This window comes from Orycteropus afer, unplaced genomic scaffold (assembly GCF_000298275.1).
Source record: "Orycteropus afer afer isolate SDZICR_OR568_19922 unplaced genomic scaffold, OryAfe1.0 scaffold00244, whole genome shotgun sequence".
In the NCBI taxonomy this organism is placed as follows: domain Eukaryota; kingdom Metazoa; phylum Chordata; class Mammalia; order Tubulidentata; family Orycteropodidae; genus Orycteropus; species Orycteropus afer.
Genome location: NW_006921831.1, coordinates 5,155,080 through 5,172,805, shown reverse-complemented (window position 1 = coordinate 5,172,805; position 17,726 = coordinate 5,155,080). Strand labels below are relative to the sequence as shown.

Here is a 17,726-nt window from a genome sequence, read left to right as displayed (position 1 = left end):
ACTTCAGCACCCAAGTTCCCATCTGCATGTCTCAGAACCAGGTGCCAGTCTGCAGAGCAGAGCTACTGGGTGCAGGTTTGTTTTGAAGAAAGAACAGCAGGAACCAGCCAGCAGTGCTGATGAGAGAACAGACTGCTAACCGGTGACTACAGCTGAATTAATGTCAGTTCCTGCCTCAAAACTGACGATGATGATGCTAACACCCAACTCACAAGTGCATCAATAGCCCAGACATGCCGGACGTGAGCCACACCCACACCAGCTCCACCTGCACACGCTGGGGGTCCATACCAGCTCCAACTGTGCATGTCAGGGGCCCAGACTTGCCAGACATGACCCACATCTGCATAAGATCCAACTGGCTGCTTTAGGACAGGCCATGCAAAGCCTCACCAGTCAGCCCACCTGCCCTCAGTACCTTTTCTGTCTCCCGCTGCATAAGGTCCTGCAACTCTTCAGTCCAGCCCAGGAGCTTCGCCAGCTTCTCCACGCTGTGCACCACGTCCCCCAGCTGCACTACATCCCTGCCCCGGGGATGCCAGGCAAAGGTGCCCACCACATCCTGGTTGATGAGCACTCGAGGCACAGAGCTGCGGACACCTTCGGACAAGCTGGCAAAGGGCTCCACCTGGAAGGTAGCCAACAGAGAAGCCTGCCATCCCTGTGGAGGACGGGGCACACCTGCGAGGCCCAGTACCACACAGCTTACCTGGGAGGCCTTGGCAGACAGCATAGGTTGACCTCAGGCTTTTGGATGTGAGCAAAGCCCACTGCACACTCACCTCCTGTAGCCACCTTCCTGCCCCCACTGTCCTCCAAGTTCTGAGCCTCCCTCTTCTCCACCTCTGCAGCTCCTTGCCATTCCGTCTCACCAGGCAGCATACCTGGGCTTGAATCTTTCCATCCCGCCTGCCCTCTTCATCACCAGGTAAATATGCTTATCTCCCAGAGGTGGGCCCAAGTACCCCCAAAGCACCCAAAGCCACTCACAAGCTCCCAGAAGCAAGCTGACAGCAGCCCATCCCCTCTCCCTGCCCGTTTCCCCCACACACTCTCTGCCCTTGCCCTCCCTCCCCACACACCCCGTAGGTGCAGACCTCAAGAGAGGTCCCAAGGACGACCAGCAAGTCAGCCATGGGGAAATCGGCTAGGTGCAGCAGGAACTTCTCTGGCAGTGGCTCCCCGAAGAATACGATGTTGGGCTTCACAATGCCGGTGCAGACCCTGCAGCAGGGCACCCTGTCCGCCAACACGTCGGCCTGAACACGGGGGGGGGGGGGGGCAGCAGTTGTTTACAAGGGGGGTTCCTGACCTTATGGTGACCAGGGAGTAGCCTAGAGAGCCGCACACCCTTCACCCAGCTGCATCGTTGCCAGCCTTTTAACTATCTTGTTTCCTGTCACCCCAAATCCTGGACATCTTGTCAACCATAAACAGTTTAGGAGACTTCTAACATGCACTGCCTTGAGTCGCATACCATTATCACACCTAACAGCATCTGTAATGCCCCTCTGGCATCATGGACATTTTTACAATGTTTGTTGGAATAAGGATCCAAGCAAAGCCCACCTGTTTCATTTTTCCTCCTGACAGTTTGGCTGAGGACACTAGCTTATGTAAGTGTAGGGCATCCCCAACCTGAGGCAGTCTGACCCTGTGCTTGCTAGACTGAAGGTAGAATTCAACTGAGGTCCAACTTCTACTGGGTCTCATGTCAGGAGGTATGGGTGTCTGGCTGCCCCACATTTAGTGACTTTCAGACCAAGTGTGTCCACCAACACTCCAGCCAATGGCCTTTATGACAACGACAGTTGATGTACATCTGTGATCTCGCCAGGGTTATAAAAAACTTTGAGTGCTTTTTGTCTTGAGGCCTTCTCCCACTAGGGATGGATTTGCAACCGTTTAAGTATCCCTTCTGTTTCTTATTTTAAAACTCCCACCGCCCCCAAAAAAAAACCAAACTCACTGCCATTAAGTCAGACCCGATTCATAGCGACCCCTCCTTGGGTTTCCGTGGAAGTATCACTATGAAAGTAGATTGCCCAATCTTCTTTCTGAGGAGTGGCTGGTGGGTTTGAACCTCCAGCCTTCTGGTTAGGCACTACGCCACCAGAACTTTTTCTTCTTTTAGACTTCACTTTTTTTTTTTAAAGGAACACTGATAGTGCCATAGTTAAACACTAAGCCACTAACTGAAAGGTCAGCAGTTCAAAATCAACAACAACCACTCTATGGGAGAAAGATGCAGCAGTCTGCTTCTGTAAGGATGACAGCCTTGGAAACCTTATGGGGCAGTTTTACTCTGTCCTACAGGGTTGCTATGAGTCAGAATTGATTTGACGGCAATGGGTTTGCTTTTGGATTTTTTTTTTTTTTTTTTGGTGGGGCTCATTTTTTTCTTTTAATTGTGATTTGTGTGAAAGTTTACTTGGGGTTGCTTTTCAAAGATATGTTTCTGAGAACCAACACATTATTTTAAAAGTACATTTAGAGGAACTTAGCTTTCTGTAAGCCTCTCACATAAGAAGGTACTGTCGTCACTGCTGTGGTGCCTCTCAGGGGCTTCACCTGCTTTCCTTCAGAGGGTGAGGAGAGAGGCTCTGGCCTTCTGTTCTGTGACAAATCACGTGCTTCAACATCATACAAAGGTGTCATCCATCTCCCTCCCCTCGAAGAACTGACAAAAGGCCCCTTCACCGTCTGCTATTTTCCACCTTTATAATCAGTCCAGAATCTTTCACGATGCAGTAGGAGGTCAGAGTTCACATGGGTTTTATTCGCAATTACTGAACAGTCACTGCAACACTCCTGCCTAGCCTCTGCATGGCTTGTGGTGGTGCCATTACAGTCTATCAGCACTCACGCTATGACAGGGAACTAGTTGTTTACTCTCTCAGGCCCTTTTTAGCCTGCTAATTACTGTTAAGTAACATTACTTTATTTCCATATTATATGCCTCCACCCTTAAATGTCTTTGTCCTTCTTAACCTCCTCTTAGCACTGAAGTCCAGCTGCAGCTGCCTGGATTGCTTTGGCAGATCCAGAAATACTTAGATCACCATCTTGTCAGAAAGTAGTCCATCATAAATTTTTTGTCTCATTTTCATGGCCTTACATAACCTCTTATGCAGACTGATCCTCTAGCTGAAAACAACTAAAAATCCGGGATAAAATAGGAAAACATACATCTCCTTAAAGCATTGAAAAGTTTTCAGGATGAAGAAGTGCCAGGCTAAAGTCTAAGGAAAAGTGGGGCCCAGAGAGGAGACTGGACACCAAGATGCTGCTGCTCTAAGGTACATCCAACCTGGGCTCTGGTGGGGAGGCATGTAAAGCTCAGGGAGCAGGAACCAGAGCCAGGCTCAACCCAAGGTAGGACAGCAAATGGAAGCCCTCCCCATGCTTACATGGGCTGCCCCAGGGGAATGAATGACTCAGAAGCACCCTATGTTCTTCCCTCCTGGGGCAGTGAAAAGACTCGCTAGAGCCAGGCAGTGTGGAGTGGAGGCACCACCTCCGGGAGGCTGCTGCCACACGTGTGCCCTTCAAAACCATCTCTGTGTGCATAAAAACAAGACTGTCCGTCTCTCACACAAAAATGCTACTATGCTGCTTGCCAGAGTTGCCATGGTTAACAAAAGTTATCACACATCCCTTCCTTATGAGCCAAAGTAAAGCTTATGCAAATAATTAGTATATCCTCTCTACCTGGATTCATGCCTTGGGACAGGTGGGAAAGGTTAATTCAGAAACTTAAGAAGAAAGACATTTGGCTTTCTAAGGCAAACCTGAGTGTCAGATGGGATTTGTTTTGACAGGAAGTCTAGCAAGAACCAACAGTCACAAAAGACTCCTTTTCCCCACCCCCAAAAAACAAACCCACCAAAGACTTCTGAGATTATGAGACACAGATTAGAAAACTACATTATACTTAAAATATTTAAAAACCTTGAAATATCCAAAGAGCTAGAAAAAGTCATCTAACAGATTTGAAGAACCACCAAGTAGAAATTCTACAAATAAAAACGTTGTTGTTGTTAGGTGCCTTTAAGTCAGCTACAAAACACTGCCTGGTTGTGCACCATGCTCACAATCCTTGTTGTAACACTTGAGCCCATCATTGCAGCCACTGTGTTAATCCACCTTGTTGAAGGCCTTCTCCTTTTTTGCTGACCCTCCACTTTACCAAGCATGATATCCTTCTCCAGGGAATGGTCCTTTCTGACAACATAACCAAAGTAGGTGAGACAAAGTCTGGCCATTCTCACTTCCAAGGAGCATTCCAGCTGCCCTTCATCCAGGACAGATTTGTTCATTCTTCTGGCAGTCCATGGTATTTTCAGTATAAGCAGGGCGACTGAAATTAAAACTCAAGCGAAGGAAAGATACACAAATGGCGAACAGATACATGAAAAGATGCTCAACATCATCAGCCACTAGGGAGATGAAATCAAAGCCACTTCACTCCCATTGAGATGTTAAGCTTTAAAAAATGAAAATGAAAACAACAAATGTTGGTGAGGATGCAGAGCAACTGGAAACTTGGAACCCTTATCCATTGCTGTTGGCAATGTAAAATGAGATAGCCACTGTGGAAGCCAGTTTGGCAGTCCCTCAAACAGAAATAGAATAACCATAAGACCCAGCAAATTCACTAGTGGGTCTATACTCAAGAGACTTGAAAGCAGCAATGTGAACAGCCACACGTACACCAATGTTCACTGCAGCACTAGTTCCAATAGCCAAAAAGGTGGGAACAGCTTAAATGGCTACCAACAGATGAATGGATAAACAAAATGTGGTATATGCACACAATGGAATAGTACTCAGCTATAAAGAGAAATGAACTTCTGATACATGCCACAACATGAGTAAACTTAAAAACATGCTGAAAGAATGAGTCAATCACAAAAGACAAGTGTTGTATGATCTCACTTACATGAAACAACTGTAACAGGCAAAAGCAAAGAGACCAAAGTGTCATTAGAGTGTCATTACTAAGAGCAGAAGCAATCAGTATCTGAAGAAGACTCTGAACCAGTATCTGAAGCTGAGGACTTCCTGGGAATGATGAAACGTACCAATACGGATTTGGGAAGCCCTACAAAGCTTAAGAAGAATAAATCAAAGAAAAGCCACATGTAGACACATCATAGTGAAACCCAAAGACAAAGGGGAAACAAAGTTAAATATGCAACAAACAAAGACAGATTGCTTTCAAGAGAGTTCTAGTTAGAAGACAGCTGAATTTTCAGTATCGACAATGGAAGCCATAAGGCAATGGAACAGTATCTTAAATGTGCTGACAGGTAACTCCCAGCTGTGTATTCCATACCTACTAAAACTACCTTTCAAGAATAAGATGGAAATGAACACTTAACCCAAACAATGTGCCACCAGCAAGATCTCACTGAAAAGAATTTTAAAGGATATTCTTTAGCTAGAAGGAAAGTGGTTAACAGATGGAAGGCAAGATGCAAGAAAGAATGAAAACCAAAGGAAGCAATGAAAGTGGTTGTGTCTAAATCCACAATGATGAATAAAACACAAAAATAAGGTCTTCAGAACGAGATGGTGCCCGGCTACCACTGTCAATCACTCGGAGGGGGATCTATGAAGGAGACCCTGGATAGAGGAGAACAACGTGGAGCACAACTCAAAATCATTTCAAAAAAATAAAGGGAGGGGAGGTTTGCTGGTCTGATAGAACCCCTAAGACTACGGCTCCTAGCTGCCCTTCAGGTCTGGAATTGAACCCACTCCTGTGGCTTCCAGCCAAACAAAAGACAGGCATATGAGCTGAATATTTACATTAGGCAGATACCCTCCTTGGAGAGAACAATCATGGGAGAAAGAAGGGCTATGTATGCACAGGGAGACAGCTCAGGGGGCAGGAGTGCATGGAGGGATGGACACAGGGAAGAGGTAACTATGGGGAGGAAGTGGGAGCGGAGCTGTTGCACTGTGGGAGATTGCAGTCAATGCCATGAGACAAAGTGTAATATGAACTGCTGTACATAAAATGAATTAGCTCTATAAACTAACCCAAATCACAATAAAAAAATTTTTAAAATAAGGTCTTGTGGCGTTAATAAATATCTTAAGTACAGAATAATAAGTCAAAAACAGAATAAATGGAATTAAGGTGTTCAAGATTCACTTCTAATTCAGGAGGAGGAGAAAGGGACCCATTGATTGGACTTTTGTTAAATGTGTATCTTGTCTGAGTTCCTTATACTCTTTCTTTTCCTTTTATATACTTGAACATTTCCATAATAAAAAATATTTTTTAAAATGAAGTATTTTAAATGTGAAAACAAAATTATAAATGTCATAAATTTAAGTTTTCTATTTCAAAAGAATAGAAGCTCTGGTGGTATAGTGGTTAAGGCATTCAGCGGATAACCAAAAGGTCAGTAATTTGAACCCACCACCCACTCCATGGGAGAAAGATGAGGCAGTCTGCTTCTATAAAGCATTAAGCCTTGGAGACCCAATGGGAGTTGCTGAGTTGGAACTGACTGGATGGCAGTGAGTTTGTTTTTCTCGGTTTATTCCAAAAGAATAGAAACAAGCGTATATAACCTCCAAACAAGTGTAGTGAAAAAACATCGAATTATAGGAAGACATAGAAAGCACAAAGTAAGATGGCAGATTTAATCCAAACACAGGTACACTTGCTTAACATCTGTTTGGGCAATGCTCGACTGCATGTACATCTGTAGTCCCATACGGTTTTGTTCTGTTTTTAATGAGGGCAAGTAAGCTCTCCTTTTGTTTTCCCCTAATGGTTTTAAAGACCCCAAACCCAGATTCTTGCAGCACTGGACCATGGATGGGATATAGGCAGGTGAGGGAAAGGACAGGGATCTGAGCACAGCTCTCAAGCCTTGTATGGTGGGTAGGCAGCAGCAGCAGTAGCAAGGGATTGTGGGGCTGCTCCTGATACTCAGGTGGGACAGAGAGCAGGGCTTGGTGCACTGGGCTCCCTCCTGGCTCACTTCCTCTCCCTCCACTTCCAACCTCACCCTCTCAGCCACTGCTCTGTCTATTTCTCCAGCTTCTGCCAGCAACTCTAGCAGCAGTAGCAAGCAGCAGCAGTGGTGGCAGTGACAAGGATGACCAGAGGCAGGCTTCCATAAGGTGTTCACACAACATTCAAATCACATAATGTCCTGTTCACAGAACGGGCATTAAGCAACACATACCTTCATCAACTACTTAATGTACACAGATGAAATCTTCCAATTAAAGACAAAAATCATCAGACTGAGTTAAAAACTAAAAACTCTATGCTCTAGAAAGAACACATTGAAATAATGAAAGTAAAAGCATTACAAAGCTATGCAGGCAAAGAAAGCTGATACATCTAACTACAATGACTGGAAGGCAAAAATAATTTCTAGAGGTAGAGGAGGATGAAACAATTCTATATTTTTATGCTAATTAAATAATCATAAAGCAAATTATTGACAGAAATACAAGTAGAATAAATTACTCCATAAAAAGAATGAAGAATGAGGAATCTGTGGTAGTTAAGGTGATATGTCAATTTGGCTGGGCCTGTTCTGAGTGGCTGGGCCTGTTCTGAGTGGCCGGGCAGCAGGATGTAGTTATTCCCTGTGATGAGATCTGTAATCAACTCCATGGCAGTATCTACTGGAGGAGGTGAGTAGCTGCCCTAGTGCCTGCTTCCAGTGTAAGGAGAAGCCTTGAGAAAGTTCTTGGAGCTTCTGGCCCATGTGAATCCTGCATGTAGCCGAGCCATCATTCAGCAGCCTGCTATGTTTCCTGCCAATCATGGTACTGTCTCTGGACTTGAACTAGTGGCCTGTTGTTTGTTAATCCTGGAATTGTGCCATTTTATTTGTCGACCTTGGGTTTCTCAGCCTCAGCAGCCAGCAGCTGCTTTAAGAAAAGCCTCCCGCTTCAGCAGGCTGGAAGCAAGAGGCAGAGCTGAAGCCCAAGGTTGAGGGGCTTTTCCCCAGCCCCTAGAGCTGGTACTTTGAACTTGGTTTTCTAGCCTCCTAAACCATAAGGGAATAAACTCCTGTTTGTTAAGGCCAACCACTTGTGGCACAAAGTTACCAAAACAGAATCCAAATGCTAGGATAGGAGTAGGGTTGTATGAAAATTCTGTAAAGTAAAATTTGTTAGCACTGAGGCTCAGTGGGGGTTGCTTATAAGAAGCACTGCATTCATCTTCAACAGGCAGCAGAGAGGTTAACACACTTTGCTGTGGAAGAGATTGGAGGAAACAGCAAACAAAGGCAGAAAAACAAAGGCAGAGGGTCTTCCCCTCAAAGGGGAAGAATGCACAGAAAGAGAGAACATGGTAGAGTGAGCAGGAAGAGGTGAGACTAGGGCTGGAGTCATCAGTCCCCATGTGGGCTGCAGCCCCAGCTAGAGGAGGCTCCAGCTCTACTCTTTCCCTACTCAGCTTCCCTCAGGCTCCTCCCTGGAGCCTCCTATGAACTTCTCCAAGGCTCAAGAAGAATCTAGTCTGGTAGGAGGGGTGAAGTTCTTTGCAAGACAGTCATACCATGTAAAAAGAACTTGAACCTGGGCCAGGCTAACACTTCAGTTTTAGGTTTATTTGTTAAAATTTTCTCACTCTATCTTATCTTGGGAGTTGTGGTAGCATAGAGCTTAAGGCATGTGACTGCTAACCAGAAGACTGTGGTTCAAATCCACCAGCCACTCCTCGGAAGGAAGACTGGGCAATCAACTTCCATAGTGATACTGCCTCGGAAACCCAAGGAGGGGTCGCTATGAGTCGGGTCCGACTCAACGGCATATAACAACAACAACAACAAACTTTATCTTACTTGAAGAAATATTCACAGGTGTGCACAGGGGTGTAAAAATGGGTATCATGGGTATCATGGCTGCATTACTTTTTAATAGTAAAAACTAGAAACATCTTAAATGCACACAGCAGGCAAATGACTGTATGTAATACTTTACAGTTCACTGCAGTGCAGTGAATTAATTATTATGGCCTTTCTAGACCTTTTTTGATGTACTGCAAATCCTGGCCCTGGTGGTGTAGTGGGGAAAGCATTTGGCTGCTAACCAGAAAGTCATCAGTTCAAACCCCACAGCTACTCTGAAGGAGGAAGATGAAGCAAGCTACTTCCATAAAGATTTACAGCGTTGGAAGCCCAAAGGGGGTTGCTATGAGTTGGAACTGACTGGATGGCAGTGGGTTTGGTTTTTGGTTATGCCTGTGATTTTGCTCTCATTTTGTGGTGAGTTGTATGCTACACTAATGGGGCAGGATTAGGGTGGGATGTATCTGGAGTCCCACCTTACCAGATGGTGTGACTCAAGTCTCCACCCTTAGTTTCCTTGAGGGTGTATGTGTGAATGCGCTGGCAAAGCTCTCTCTCTCACTCTGGATCCTGCATGTGGCTTGTCGTCATCTTACCTCTGGTGCTTGGGGCTTGAGGCAGCAACCACTACAACCTAGTGAGTAAGGAGAATCCTCCAGGCTGATGCCTGACCCATGGATTTGGGACTTGCCAGCCTCTACAATTACATGAGTCATTTCCTTGGCAGTTCATTAGTCCTGTGAAATGTTACAGCAAAATGCAGTATCCTAAGATAGGAGGTGTTAGTGAGAAATGTTGAAAATACCATGGACTGCCAGATGAATGAACAAACCTGCCTTGGAAGAGGTATAGCTACAATGATCCTTAGAGGCAAGAATGGCCTGACTTCACCTCACAGACTTTGGTCATGTTGTAAGAACGGACAAGCCCTTGGTCCCTTTGCTTGGTAAAGTGGTCAGAGAAAAAGAGGAAGACCTTCAACGAGATGCATTGACATGGTGGCTGTAATAATGGACTCAAGCATGGTCATAATTGTCAGGATGGCACAGAACTGGGCAGCATTTTGTCCTGTTGTGCAGAGGGTTACTACGAGTCACAACTGACTTGATGGCACCTAACAACAACAACAACAAAACGGGAGGGACAGTACTAAGGAGAGGAGGTAGAGTTAATGTTAGAGATGATGGAGCCATACAGCTGGAAACTGGAAAACTTGGATATTTGGGACATCTTTAACCTTTACCTCATAGGGGCCAGCCTTCTAGAAGTAATCATTTGAGCATTCACTAGGAAAATGGGACAGGTATTAATACAAGATGTCCATGAAATGGTGCTCAGTATCAAAGAAAATGGTGGGACATAAGCTGAACGTGATCCTATTGCTGCAAAGGCCTTTCTTCACTGTGGGTGGGTGTGAATATGGATCCGTGCACATGTATTTACAGACAGGCCCAGAACATTACACCTCACACAGCTGACAGAGAGCTGTGGAGCCCGTTGGGGGCATATTCGTTTCCTGACATATTTTTGTATTGCTTCAACTTTTACAAGCATGTATTACTGTGTGGTTGATGACAACACAGGTTGTGTGTCAACCTGGGTAGGCCTGGTTGAGTGGCTGGGCAGCTGGATGTAGTATTCCCCATGATGAGACTGGTCATCAACTCCATGGTGGAATCTACTATGAGCAGCTGAGTAGCTGCCTTTTGGGTATATGGTCTGCTTCCTGTGTGTAAAAAACAGCATTGGGAATTGTCTCTAGCTTATGGCATGCTTGAACCCTACATGTGGCCATGTTGTTGTTTAGCAGCCTGCCATGCTCTGTCGACCTTGGGACTTTCAATGGACTTGAATTAATGGCCTGCCGTGTGGCTTGGTAACATTGGGACTGTGCCATTTTATTTGTCGACCTTGGGCTTGTTAGCCTCAGCAACCAGTAGCTCCCTGAGTGAAGAGATGCCTCTAGCCTTAGTGGGCTGGGAGCAAGAGGCAGAGCTGAAGCCCAAGGTCGAGGGGCTTTCACCCAGCCCCTAGAGCCTGGCACTTTGAACTTGGACTTAAAGCCTCCCAACTGTAAGAGAATAAACTCCTGTTTGTTAAGGCCATTCCATTTGTGGTATATCCCTGCCAGAGCGGCACCAGGGAACCAAAACAATTACATTTCTAATTTAAAGGAAGGTACTTCCACATGCTCATGATGGGCATTCCCATAGCACCCTGTGCTGCACACTCACCCAGAAGTCCTCCCCACGGCAGGGTTGTAGACAGACGGTGCAGGTGGCAGACGCAAAGGTGCCATGAGCTTCAACCAGCTTTGAGGCAGGGATGCCGGATACTGCAACGTAAACCTCAGGTGAGCACTGCGAACACCCATAAGAGAGACAGCCCACTGAGCCCCAGCCCTGCCTGTGCCACCTGCAGGTGACGTTCACAAGCAGACAAGGCACAGGGCAAGAGAGGCACCCAGTAGAACCAGGTCAGCCAAAACAAAGGACAAACATTCAGATAAAATTATACCCAATACCTAGGAACACATTTTCCATTCTAAAGACACTAAGTAAAAACGTATGAATAATATAAATGCGATAAACTTCACAAAAATTGCTAGGTGAAAAACAGGCAAAAAGTGACTAGTTAAGACAGTGATCTGTCATTACTGTCTGCTTCTGAGAAGCTCCAGGTGGCCCCCATGACACCCAGAGTATCCTGACTGCTGAGCCAAGACCCACAGCCTACCTGGCTGTACTTGAGTGGAGAGCCACTCCAGGCGTGGGTGTCACCCAGGTTCTGGGGTCCACACTACAAACTCCTCTAGGAAGGAAGCAGCTCCTGGACTCCAGGTGACAGCACTTTAAAGGACAACCCATCTGGAGAGCTGGTCACCAGTTCAGGAAGAGGCAGCAGCCTCCACTCTCTGGCCAATGGCATGGCTCACAGCATGGCCACTGGATGGGAAGGGAACACCCTACCCTGTACCTCAAGGACACTGAGGAGTTACTCATGTTTTTGGTGTGGTAACAACGTCATGGCAACATCTTAAAAAGTCTTCACCTTTTACAGGTACTTCCTAGTGTATCTGTGGATCACATACATGCGTGGGATTTTTCTCACAGTAATCTAGGGGTGGGGGCAGGGGTGATAACAATTCTCTCTCTGCATGCTTGAAAAATCCTATAACAAACAGTGTCAAGTCCTCACATCAGACTAGCAAAGCCACACGCTCCCCACGTCCCCTGTAGCTCAGCCTCCAACAAGACTCCCGGCACGTCGGAGAAGGGCCCTGAGCAGAGGCCCCTGGCTGCGATGGGGAGAAGGTATGCTCACCTCGCTCGAGCCCATCAATGTTCTGTGTGTAGAGCCGCAGCAGCTGCCCCTTGTCGTGCAGGAGCCGGAGGAAGTAGTGGGTCACATTGGGCCTGAAGCTCCCTGGGTACAGCTCCTTGGCCAAGGTGAAAAAGGGCTTGGGGTTCCGAAAGAAGAACTCGAGTTCAAAAATGGCTTCGGGGTACGGGATGTCGTACTGCTGGAGATTGCTGTAGAGACCGCTTCCAGGAGACCTGCAATACCGAGCACTCCTGAGGAGGAGGCGCAAGGATGAGGGAGTACGGTGCTGACGATGGGGGCATGGAGGGTGGGAGGGACCGAGACGGTGGGGGTGGTGTGGGGGGCCTGAGGAAGGCGGGCGGGGGCAAGCAGGGCAAAGATGGTGAGGGGTGTGAGCCAAGGATGATGGGGTGGCACGGCACCTGAAGTCAGGAATGCCACTTGGTGTGCTGATGCCGGCCCCCACCATGACCACCACCCTCTTGCAGGCTCTGGTCCGGATTAGCTCAGCTATGTCCTGCAGGGACAGCTGTTCCCTGGTACTGCCACCTGCCTTTCCAGAGCCTCTTGAGGCACAAGCAGAGAGGGACAAGGACCTTCTCTCACCTGCAATACCAACGGGAAAAGCAAAAGTGGAAAACCTGGCAGAGGGATAATGACCATCTCATAGCAACAAGGACAAGCAAGACCCAGATTCCCATCACCCCACCCCCAGGGTGGCCACCAACTCCCTCCAGCCACAACGCACCACATTCCTCAGCAGGGTGATTGTGGGGCTAAAAAAGAACATCATCCCAAAGCGGGGTCAAGGTCACAGGGACCACGCTAATGAGGCAGACACCCGTGATGCTGTACAGAAGGCCAGTGCTCAGAGACAGGCCGTGTGGCACAGGCCACATGCACACACCTAGGCTGTGACAAAGGTGCAGTTATACGCAAGTAAAACACAGTATCCCAGCCTTCGGATCCACAGACCATTCCAGAAGAGATAGTCACATGCCAAGAGGCAGGGTTCAAACTGCTACTGGAGTGCCCAGAGCAGAGGAATGTACGATCAGCAATCCTAGCATCAAAGAAGTGTCAGAAGTGACACCTGTCAGGAGTGAAAGAAAAGTCGTTTTATTGAGGAATAATATAGCTTGAGCTGGGAGTAAAAATACAAAGCAGCCCACCTTTCAAGTGGAATGAGGGATCCATGTACATAAAAAACAGAGGAGAGGAGGAAAGGTAAGGGTTAGTGACTGGAGGTTAGATCAACTTCACGCCCTTTAACATGTAACTCACTAGGAGGGGTGAGTTATCACCTAGGTGAGTGGTGCCAACTGCCTGGGTCAGACACGATTACAGTCATGAACACATACTTTTTCGGGAATGAATTCTTTCCACCTTGACATGCTCTTCCCAAATGGCTTATACCCTGACCTTTTGCTCTCTGGGAACACATGTTGGCACCAGTATTCTTAGGTCTGACACAAGTGCCTCCAATTTGAACCTTTTCTGTCTACACTAGCCTGCTAACAGCACCAACTCCACAAACTAGTCCAGGGAGCCTAACAGCACCCACCTCATACCAAATTGGGTGCTGGGTCACACATCCCACAAGCCATCTGGAAATATCAGCCTCCCTTCCTGACGAGTTCAGACCCCATTGCCCAGGAAGCTCTTCAATTTCATCCACAGTCACCTGGGGCTAAATCAGTGGGTACCAACCTCAAGCAGGACTCCCTGAACTTCAGATAAGATGGCTTTAGGCCTGCTAATCCACTGGAAGTCATTAAAAAAAAAAAAAAAAACCTCACTGCCGTAGTCGGATCTGAGTCATAGTGACCCTCCTCCTTGGGTTTCCAAGGCAGTATCACTATGGAAATAGATTGCCCAACCTTCCTTCCAGGAGTGGCTGGTAGGTTTGAACTGCCAGCCCTCTGGTTAGCTCACAGAGCTCATAGCTACAATTGTTGTTGTTGTTGTTATGTGCCGTCGAATTGGACCTGACTCATAGTGACCCCTCCTTGGGTTCCCGAGGCAGTATCACTACGGAAGTAGACTGCCCCATCTTCCTTCCGAGGAGTGGCTGGTGGGTTTGAACCGCCAGCCTTCTGGTTAGCAGTCAAGTGCCTTAGAGACTAAGCTACCAGAGTTCCTATACAACTTTAATATAAGAAAGAATATAAATGGAAAAAACGCACAAAGCAAGGTTTGGGAGAGGTCCCCTCCCAGCATGGAGCCTCAGTGTTTCAAAGGAACACACTTACTCTCCTAAGAACAGATGATCACTCTCACCAATCAGGAAATTCTTCATCCAGGAAATACACTATAACATATCATAGCTGGCTCACATACCTTCTCAACCAGGACCTTGGACAGCTCTCTGCCACCTCCAGACTCTCAGCTCCTCAAGGGGGTAGCAGCCCCTCATGGGGGTAGCAGCCTCCATGGTGTAGCACCTTCTCATGGTGTGGCAGCCCCTCATGAGTGTAGCAGCTCCTAGTGGGGTAGCAGCCCTCCCTGAAAGTGACCTTCCCACCTAGAGGCAAAGCCAACAGGAGCCAGACTAAGGCACCCCAAAATAGGCTCCAACAATTCAGTCCCCAAGTATCTGCCACATTCCAGCACCTTAAGTTTTCTGTGGCATCACTGGGTCCTACAAGAAACACCTAGGCCCAGAAATGAGGTCTGAAGAGGTGGCCACAAGCCCAGAAACTGAGATCCTCCTCCATGCCACCTGCCTGCAGAGACCCTCCCCATGCTTCTGGCTACACAGAGACCCTCCCTATTGTCACCTGACTGCACCAAGACCCTCCCCCAGGCCATTCCTGACTGCACCAAGACCCTCCCCATGCTGTCTGACTACACAGAGACCCTCCCTATTGTCACCTAACTGCACCAAGACCTTCCCCATACCACCTAACTGGACAGGGACCCTCCCCCAGGCCATTCCTGACTGCACCAAGACCCTCCCCATGACATCTGACTCGAGTGCCTCCCATTACTTCTCATCACAGGATCCCCAGGCCGCACAGGCCGATGAGCACCAGAGAAAGCAGCCTCTAGGGGTTCATGCTGAGCAGCAATGGGGGAGAAGCCTAGTGATGAGAAGTGGGGACTGTGATGACAAGTGGGGGCTATGAACTGAGGGGGGCTGTGATGAGAAGTGGGGGCTGTGAAATGAGGGGGGCTGTGATGAGAAGTGGGGGCTGTGAAGAGAAGTGAGGGGGGCTGTGAGGAGAAGTGGGGGACTGTTAAATGAGGGAGCTATGATAAGTGGGGGCTGTGATGACAAGTAGAATTTGTGAAGAGAAGTGAGGGGGGCTGTGATGAAGAGTGGGAGCTGTGAAGTGGGGGGAGCAGTGATGACAAGTTGGGGCTGTGAAGAGAATGGAAGGGCTGTGATCAGCAGTAATGGGGGGCCTGGTAGGCAAGCACCAGAATGGGTAAAGCCCAACGCCCACCTCAGCTCTGTCAAGGGACTCAGTACTAAGGCTAAAAGCAAGGAAGCTGGAGATGGTTCTTGTCACCTGGCTGGAAGAACCTGGAGCTGTAATCTCACAGCAAAAGAGCAGAAAACACAGTAGGGAATAAAAGCCACCTCCCCCACCGCGTCCCCCCATTGCCTCAATGTTCCTGAACAGATCCTGAGGAAGGTCCCTCCATGAACGGTTTGTATAAAACCACCAAGCCAAGCATCTTGGGTGCAAGAGGGACAGCATGACGCCAACTACATCCCTCCTTCCACTTCACACACCAAAAATACCCAGCAACATTTACTGAGTGAGCACCTCCAAGGGCAAGTTGCTGAGAGGACACAAAAGGAACAGAAGAGAAGCTACCATCTGAGGCACTTCATGCATATTCCTCATTTACAAGTCACCAATGGCAGACAGACAGGCTTTTTTACCTCTCCACAGAACGTACTTGGGGTCCAGGACTCAAAATACATGCTCTGTGGTCTGAAATTCCTGGGAGTCAGGGACTGGACCCTGGGGTGGGCGTGGGTGCTGACTGGGACACACTGTGGAAAGGGAAACAAGGGGTGATTTTATGTACCAGCCCCAAATTCAAAAGCCAAGGGCATATAGTCAAACAGCTAGAAGCTTGTGCTAGCCCACAACTCCTTAGGGCAACCCTACTCAGACTAAGGGAAGTAGCAGCAAGGATTTCCCCATGTCATGGGGGGGCTGGGGGCCATGTCCCAGTCTTGCCACCACCAGGTCCTTTCTGCACTGAAGCAGCTCCCTGGGACATCTGTCTGTAACCCTGCTCTTCCCCAGTACTAAAACAAGAGTCTGCTCACTGAGCTCAAGAAAGGGTTCTCAACAACAGGGATGAGCCCCTGCCATCTCTCTATTGTAAACTCTTCATCGACATCTTTAGTGACCACAGCAGAGGACATGACGTAACGTGCTTATTTAGTCATCCATTACCAGTCATTTAGGTTTGTTTCCAATTTTTAATCTCTGTCAATAACATTTAGGAGCTCTGGTGGCTTACTGCCTAAAACATCTGACTGCTAACCAGAAGGCTGGTGGTTCAAACTCCTTGGAAGGAAGGTGGGCAATCTACTTCCGTAGAGATGCCGCCTCGGAAACCCAGGGAGGGGTTGCTGAGTCCGGCCCAACTCCATGGCAGTAACTATAGTTATAAATAACATCAACAACTTTGGTCCTGACGGGTTTTCCACATGTAGGACCGTCCGTTCCTAAAGGATTCCAAGTGCAGTTGCTGTACGGTATGGCCAGAGGGTCATGGGAGACTAAGTGCACAACGCCTGGGCAGCCCCAAGGGCACAGTGAACATCTATATAGTTTAAACCCAGCAGGTCCTCTGCTAGGAGTTTATCCAAAAAAGTGACGCCCGAACAAGGTTATTCCCCACAGCATTATCTGTAATAAATGAAGACTGAAAACCACCTCAAAACACACATCATGGAATCCTACATATCAGCATAAAATCACTCAGAAAGCACTGAGGCATCGGAACGGAAATAACTCAAGATACACTGCAGTAAGAAAACCGGCGAGGTACAGACGTAATCTACCCCAAAAAGGGTCAAGGTGACACGTCACAACTGCTCGAACAAGCCTAAAATCTCTGGAAAGAAGACACGAAGGGGAAGCCGCCTCGTCAGAATGAGCACGCAGGCGACTGCCCCACGAGGGTCCGGTCCACGGTCGTGTCCTATTGGACGCCCTCCATACCCGCCATCATTCCCGCGGGAGGAACGCGCGCGCCCGCGACGACCGCCAGTCCCCTGCTCGCGGGCTGCTTCGGGACGAATCGGGGTTGGCGGCCACAGGCTCGCTCACCTCCCACGCCCCACGGCCTGCGGGCGGGGAGAAGCCCCTTTCCCAGCGCCAGGGCAACCAAGCGAACCCACACCACCATCTTCACAGCGGCCCCGGGTGCACTCGAGTCACGTGCCAGTCCGCCTCCCGTCCCGCACGCTCTTCCCCGCCCCTCACGTTCTCGCCTGCCCCCTGCCCAGCAGACTCTTCCCGTCACTCACTCTTCCCCGCCCCTCACGCTCTTCCCTGCCCCTCACATCCGCGCCCGCCACGCCCCCAGCGC

At 48.2% G+C, this 17,726-nt stretch overlaps 1 protein-coding gene across 1 annotated transcript; it reads right to left on the bottom strand.

Annotated features, from left to right (window-relative positions):
- Positions 1-208: 208 nt before the first annotated feature.
- On the bottom strand, positions 209-12,771 carry SIRT3 (sirtuin 3). Its single transcript, XM_007949374.1, has 6 exons — positions 12,584-12,771; positions 12,162-12,394; positions 11,072-11,172; positions 1,098-1,259; positions 419-628; positions 209-343 (listed from the first exon to the last, which is right to left on the bottom strand). Exons 1-6 carry the CDS (start codon positions 12,628-12,630, stop codon positions 209-211), a joined length of 888 nt encoding a protein of 295 aa, XP_007947565.1. The 5' UTR covers positions 12,631-12,771.
- Between the last annotated feature and the right edge of the window lie 4,955 nt (positions 12,772-17,726).

Coding starts and splice junctions, on each gene's coding strand:
- SIRT3 (XM_007949374.1), bottom strand. CDS start 12,630: ATGGTGGGGGCCGGCATCAGCACACCAAGTGGCATTCCTGACTTCAG. Junction 1,260..11,071: donor GCCGTGGGGAGGACTTCTGG/GTGAGTGTGCAG, acceptor CCCCGTGTTCAG/GCCGACGTGTTGGCGGACAG. Junction 629..1,097: donor TCCTTGGGACCTCTCTTGAG/GTCTGCACCTAC, acceptor GCTACCTTCCAG/GTGGAGCCCTTTGCCAGCTT.